At 36.8% G+C, this 7,717-nt stretch overlaps 1 protein-coding gene across 1 annotated transcript in view; it reads left to right on the forward strand.

Moving 5' to 3' along the window:
* Window positions 1-7,717, forward strand: part of LOC107103859 (transmembrane protein 198-B-like) — a 32,668-nt gene that overhangs the window by 19,601 nt on the left and 5,350 nt on the right. Inside the window, exons 3-4 of the mRNA XM_015403696.1 lie at window positions 5,032-5,270; window positions 7,457-7,669. Of these exons, the coding sequence (XP_015259182.1) occupies window positions 5,032-5,270; window positions 7,457-7,669 (452 nt within the window). The remainder of the gene's footprint in view (window positions 1-5,031; window positions 5,271-7,456; window positions 7,670-7,717) is intronic.

Genomic DNA, 7,717 nt, shown 5'->3' on the forward strand with positions numbered 1-7,717 from the left:
CTGTGCGAGTGCTAAATTAATATATTTACGTGTTCGCCTCCCACAAGACGCACTTTTGCGTGTAAACGTCCAATATTGCATATTCATTGCAGAAAAAGTACTAAATGGATAAGAGGCGCTATTTAGCACGTTTTAAAGACCAAATCCTTTTAGCACGCTGTTGATAGATCAGTTTGTACATTTTTTAGCGTGCGCAGTGAAATAGCTCACGTTTTTATACACGCAAACCTTTGATAGATCCGGCCCAATGTGTATTTCCTGTTTGGTACCTTACCGGCTTTTTTGTTTATATGACCTCCATTGTGAAAAACGACTCATGATGTTGGACCAGCTAGAAGAGCAAACTGCGTGTGAACACTGGGACCCTTTTTCCACCTGGATCCCCGCTCTTTTTCGCCCTCATGTCTCTCCTTTGTCGCCTAAATTTGCCCCCACTTCCTCACCGCCTTGGCCATATATAGACCCACAGCTAGGTCATGATTGTCGCTCTTGCGTTCTGGCGTGGAATAACATTGTGCAGACTACGCTTCAATATTGAGCATAAATCAAAAATATCTGCAACAAGCTCACTGCGAGACACTGCTGCAAGAGTATAACCAGCCCTTAAGCTTCCTCTAGAGGTCCAGTCTGTTTAATTCCTTCTTCTAGAGGTCTTTATGGTTGTAGCTTCCGCCCAGTTTGTTGTTTAGGTGAACAACAAGGTATTTAGTCCTCTGAAAGTACAGCCCCCCTGGTGATTCTGTCTCACTGAATACCTGGACTCACTCTGACAAACTGATCTGTTTTCACAGCTACCTTCAAATATTTTCTTTTTGCTAAAAATCAAATCAAAATGATGTAATCTTGGAGATTCCTATTCCTGACCTCAAAAATATGAAAAAAATATAAAACATTACAAAAATAGGGTAAACAAAGTGCTTCTTCCACAAAACATGTTTCTTTTATTATTTTTAGGTATAGCAACACAAGCTGAATTATTTATTCTCAAATCACCGCTCACTGAGTTAAAGTAGGTAAATATTACAGGTAAAGCTATTTTTCCTTCTCTTACTTTTAACTTTTTGAAACAAAAATAGTTACCTCTCATTCTAGTGGTGGTTCTAGATCAAATTTCCCAGGAGGGCCAGGTGTTTTTTCCTGGGGGCACTGAACAAAATACCTAAACAAAAACAGGGAAACATTTCATTGTTTTAAATATTTTCTGAAACAAAGAGCAATTTTGCCATCTAGCAGAAAACTGTGATCCTATTTGAAAATGACAGATGCTAAAAGTGTCATGAAACAAGGACAGATGGACCCAGTATTCAAGGAGACAGTCAGTGGGCAAGTTCAAAACATGTATTTAATGAAAAACAAAACTAAAAGGGGAGCTGCTAGGATCTGTGGCACACGGCAACTGCAGGTGGGAGGCGGGGCACCGCCCAATCTCAGACACTCTGTTAGTGGGAGAAACACAGGTAAGTGACCACGATCATCTGACAGAAGATGATTATCTGAGTTGGTCAATTACCTGGTTTAAAAGTCCAGTCCAAGAGTGTCCCCCAGTGCTGCAGTCCCAGAGGTCAAGCTGGAGGCCGATCCTGGTCAGGGATGCAGAACAGACAGGAACAGACAGAACCAGGCTTCCAGGACTCGTAGAGCTCCCAGAAAGGTTCAGACTCCAACAGAGTCCGGAAGCGTTACCAGGCGGTCACGCACAGGAGCAGACAGGAGCAGATGCAGACGGGGAGGCTCAGTGGAAGAGGGTAGCAGAGACAGGACGTGGAACTTGATGCAGGACCTTTAAACTGGTCTCCTCCTTGGAGCAAGGCTTACTTGGATAAAAACTGAACCTCCCCGCGTATAGAGCCAAAAACCTTGAGGACTCAGCAGGGGAGGAACAGTGGACAAGCAGGAGACGAGACAGACCGAAAAACCCTCTTTCCACTAGCCACCAGGATCCAGGACAAGAACCTTGCAATCAACAAAACAAACAGGCTAATAGAAAGACAAATAATGATCTGGCCCCGAATGCTCAGGCAGAACAGAATATAAACCAAAGGAAACAGGTGAGAGGAATAAATGATAGTTGAGGCAGGGAGGGTAAACGACAGGTGAAAGAAATAACCAATTAAGGGAGAGCAAACAGGCCAGATCATGAGAAAAAGGGCAACAACTTTATTTTCAAATCATCAATACAATAAAACCATAAAAAACAAAAAAATTGATGGGTCCAAGGGACCTACTGTATCAGTTGCTGTTTTCATTTTCAGGTTGTGTGGACCCAAATGCAAAGACGGAAGTTGTGGTGGTTTCTTGCACATTTAATGTAGATCCAAAAGGCAACAGAAGCAAGTTCAAAAACCAAAACAAAACAGAAAACCAAAAAACCAGGAGACGTCATGGAAAACTCACATGAGGAGCAAAGAAAAGATGAGCAACCAGCACTGAGACACTGCACAAGAGGAGTATAAATGGGAGACTGAACAAAGACTGGGCTAATGAGCTGACAAGTAGCAGGCGTGGATGGAAGCATACAGAAGGGAGCTAGAGGAAAGAGACTGAAACAAGGGGGCAACAGAGGGTAAACAACATTAGAAATATAACCAAGAAACAACTAGAAAGACACAACATGAAAATTAAACCAATGAAAACTCAAAAAGAAAACTAAACAGAACCAAAACCATGACAATCATATTCTATTTATCATTCATTCATTTATTTTGTGTCATGTTTTCGGTACAGGGGCCATAACAAGGCCAGGGTCATGGGCACTGGCCCCTGTTGGCCCCCCGTCTAGAAACACCCAAGGTTCTGCTGGAGATACTGAAATTCTGAACAACCTACTTATTGAATAAAAACACAGGATGGCTTAGTGACCATAATGGATTGTGGTCATATGTTAATGCTTAAATATAGAATTGGGTCAAAATTATATATAAAGTAAACATTAGTGTATTTCACTAAGTTTGCTCCATAATTTAAATTCTTATTGGTCAAATACCCACAAGCTGATATTTTAAAGCCTTTCTTTCTGTTAATGATGATGATTCTCTGCCTACAGCTAGGAAAAATACATTTAGTTTCTAAGATTACAATACTTAATCTGGGTAATAAAAATAAATTGTTTAATACTAAAGTTTTGGCTAATGAAAAGTATTCAAGTCCTGCTTATATGAAGTTATTTTTAAAAGGTACATTTCATCTGAAAAATTAGCCTTGCTTAAACACATTTTCGCACCAAGCTGTACTTGTAGCGAATTGATTGTGAAAAGAATGCTTTGAGTAACCCCATGTTATATAGATTATCTATGAATGTACCAAACTCTGCACTGAGATCCAGTCATACAAATCCATTGTTAATAAAATGTTGGAGAACGTATTGTCAATCAATTGATAAATAGCTTGTCTCAATGAAGAAATTGGTGATGATCCAAACCTAATTGAAGAAAAAAAATTGGTTGTATTGGTTGATTTTATCCAGAAGCTTTTATGGTGCAAATCAGGAGTGAGGTTGCCGAAATGAGACTGATAAAGAAAAGCAAAAGGGAGATAACATGAGGGAGGACATGAGCTGATTAAGTGAGGATGAACAGATGGGATTGGCTGATGGCTTGAGGTAGAGAAAAGAACAGAGCAAAAGATAAAGACGGAAGGATGAGCAGAGAAGAAGAGAGGTAGTGGAACAGTTGGGGGGATAAACGACTGAGAGGAAAGGATGAGTCACTAAAACATTAGCAGGAAATAGGAGGTGACATATTACAGAAAATTCATTTATTGATTGACAGAAATCATGAGATATTAATTATTTAACAGCTACAGCAGTAATCAAAATGTCCGTAGAAGTTTCAGTTATGACTTGTGTATGTTCAGGCATAATGTAGCTTAAATGCAAACAACTGTAAAAAGCTACAGCATCATCAGCAAACATTGGAGATAAAAGAAATCAGAAAACCCGCAGAGAACTGTATACCAGGACTAAAAATGCTTTGAGAATCCATTCAATTAAATGAGCTCTGGTCACAGGAACAAGGCTTGGACATGGGTTATATAAGAGAAAGTGTATTGTGTTGCTCAGTGGTTCACTGCCTGATTAAACAAAAATAATATTCTGAGGTCGGGCACCCTAGAGACTGAGACCAATCTGAGATAGAAAAAGATTTAGAAAGGAATAATAATGATTTTGAAGCCAGAGAAGATTGAAATAACTGAGAAGCTCAGCTTTTAATGATTTGGAAAGACTTTCTATGGTTTCATTTGGAAAAAGTCATAAAAAAACAGACAGGAACACATTTTGAAACATAAAATTAGGATAATAGCCAATGTTTCCATTACTCCTCTTTACTGATGAATTTAGCAATATTAATAAAATAGCTCTTTTGTAAGATTTAGAGAGTTGGGAGAGCACATTTCTTTTTATTTACAAAGAACTACGCAGTCTTTCAGTTATATTTGATCTATTCTGGTGCAATCTCTCTACCTAATTTTAATCTGTAAAGTACGCAGCAATCAATTGTATTGCCAAGCGAAGGAAATGGACTTGCACAGTTGGATAATAAGAATACATTTTCAAATCAAGCAAACCCTAAATGTTTAAAAGAGTTGCTCATCTTAAAAGCATGTTTTAAGTAAAACAGTAATGGGAATGGATTGGATAGAATGGATTTTTTCTAAATCCTGTGTTGATGTCCTGTCACTTTAAAAAAAAAATCTGATTTCAAACAAAAAGGTAATATATCTAAATGTTGTAAAACCTGATTATTGATTAGACTATTGAAAGATGTATTGCTTTGTTGATGATATTAATAAGAAGTCTATTACTTTCCTTATTGTTCATTAGTCTTTACACAGTTTATAACAAAGCATAATAGTCTTGATGAATTAAGCCTCAGTTCATTTTATGCAACACTAATCACAATAAATCATTGAACATTTGCAAGCTCAATGTGATGAATAAAATATATTAGCTAGTGTTTGCACTCATATATTTGCTAAGCATCTAATTTATGTGTTTGCCTCACAAACTGACAGTGTTCTGTTTTTTCCCTTTAGGCTATCGATGCTTTAAGGCAGTGTTGTTTCTAACTGGCCTGATGTTTGGCTCTGTGGTCATCTTCATGCTGTGCTACAAGGAGAGGGTAATGGACACTCAGCTGAGCGTAGAGGCGTCTGTCGGCATTGGCCTGGGCATTGGGACACTGTGTGGCTTGGTAACCATGTTGGTCCGCAGTGTGGGTCTGTTTATGGTAGGCCTGCTGCTGGGCCTGCTGGTTGGCGTTGCATCACTTGTGGTAATTCCTTTCCTTTTTTCTTTTTTTTTTACTTTTCAGGGACATTTAAAATACATTGAGATAAAGCATTATTGTTGTCATTATAAGAGATGCACTGATCAAATATTTGTGACCAATGTAGCAATCTCTAGCAGCGTTTTTTTTTCAAAGATTTTTCAATTTTATCCAAATTCATTTTTTTATTTATTTTTTTCTGCTGATTGGTTAATCCAGGAATAGAGACATCTTACTATCTTTGACAATGAGGGTTTTCATGAAAGGCTAATTTAAAATTATGATGTCAGTGATTAGCATTAACTTTTCTAACTTTCTTTTAAACAAATATTGCAAAATCAGATGTTGTGGAAAATGGCTCTAAATAGTATCCTAAAAAGTCAGGTACAAATTTACCAAAGCTGCAAAAGTATAGTAAGAGACCCAATTGACTCACTTCCTTTTAATTACACTGAAGCCACTGTGTTGTAGTTGCCATAATGAATAGCTAACATGCTTCTTTGCAAAATACACTTTCCTTTGAAACAGTTTCTTTCATGTCTTTACTTTATCTACATTTATTAACTTCTCACAGAGACTGAATATTTGGAACTTTCAGGTTCCTTTGCTCATTAATTACTTTGAAACAATTCTTGAATTTAAAATGAAAAGTAGAACCAAAGTACATCAATTTAGCAGACAACTTCAAAACTGAATTAAAAACAACAAAACAAGCTCAGTGCATAAAACGTTGATAGATGCTAATGAATGCACATTTAGGTCAAGAAAAAACTTTGCCAAGCAACCTTACTTGCTGTGGCAGTATTTGCTGGTAGACTTGATGATATGTTGGAAATTAATTTTCAATTAAACAGCAATAAAAAAAAAAAAAAATGTTGGAAATTAATTTTCAATTAAACAGCAATAAAGAAAAAAAAAAAAAAAAACACTGGATCATTTGAGAATAAAATGCACAACTTACTATCTAGTTTCAACTGGCGATCCCTCCCCTTGTTAGAGAGCAATTCCTATTTCAGTATAAGATCAGTCAGATCAGAATTTAAAGGACTCCATTGAGAATAGTTTCAGAGTCTTCCTGCCATAAATGGTCATTAAAAACTTATTAGGAACATATGCAGCTGTGCAGGACAGCAGTTGGTGTGAAACAGGGTTTTACTAATACTTTAAAGTAAAGAAAAATATTTTATAGAGTTAACATGTTAATTTCCTTTAGCAACTATATCTAAACACCATCTTCTGTGATCGTTACCTAGAGTCAGTCCCTCATGTTATAGAATCTGTCCCTGATTCAGTGTGATAGATAGCATTACCCCTTAAGTATACTATCACTTGATTTAGAAGCCTGTTATTCACCAATTTATGCCAGGGCATTTAGAAACACTCCTCTAGAGAACATAGATATGTTTTCAAATTACAGATTGAAGTTTAGGTCAAAATCACAGAGCAAATAAGCTGTTTTCCACTCAGCCTTTGTGTTATCTGTTGAGCATGTCTCTCCCTTTACTCTTTGAAAAACCAAAGATATGTCTCGACATGTCACAGCAACAAAAGAAAACAAAAAAAAGAAATGACATGTTTTAGATAGTTTTAGACTTGGTGGCTTAATCGTAATAAATACGAAGGGCTCGTCATAGTGTATTGACTAATTGGAAGAAAATGCAATTTTTTTCATTCCTGGCTGATCTGCCACAGCTTATACTGTAGCTGATCAAAGTGAAATATTTAACATCCAACTAAATTTCAAAATTTCAAAAGATAATAATAATAATAGAATAAATTAATAGAACAAATTGATAATAATAAAACTAAATTCAAAGCTTTTCTTTTTCTCAGAAAATTCTCTTACTTTACAGGTTTGCATCAGTGGTTATAAAGCAATCAACAACCTACTTTTTTCTACTTAATGACTTCATTAATCTCTCATTGTCAAGTATTTTTGTTATTTGTATGTTTTTATAATAAGGTGAAAATTATTTAGCATTTTATATATCTTATCATTACAAATTGATAGGCTAGCCTAGTTAATTAAAGTTTAAGGCCTTGTTTGAAGCCCAGACAAAAAGACATCTCTAAATCTCATGTCAGGGTGGATTTTTCGTAATGCTAATGGTTTAACATGCATATAGAAGGTACCATAGAAAACAGGGAATACTAAGCAAATCTACTGTATTTTTTTTTTTTATCAATTTCAGGTAATGGAGGAATTCTATCATCCTAAAACAGTGTGGGTTCCTCTGGGCATTCTTCTGGGCTCCGGTACATTGTTTGCCGTCCTTACTCTTCAGTGGCAACGCTGCTTCGTCACCTTCTCCACAGCAACATTCGGCTCTGCCGTCATCACAGTCACAGTGGATTACTTTATAGAGCTGTTTGCCTTAGTGCACTACATCTATGAGAGACTCAAGGTCAGAACAGCAGCATAAAGCTGTGTGTTTGAGAGCGTGAGAGATCTA

The sequence above is a fragment of the Cyprinodon variegatus genome, unplaced genomic scaffold (assembly GCF_000732505.1).
Source record: "Cyprinodon variegatus isolate N-32 unplaced genomic scaffold, C_variegatus-1.0 Scaffold1545, whole genome shotgun sequence".
NCBI lineage: Eukaryota > Metazoa > Chordata > Actinopteri > Cyprinodontiformes > Cyprinodontidae > Cyprinodon > Cyprinodon variegatus.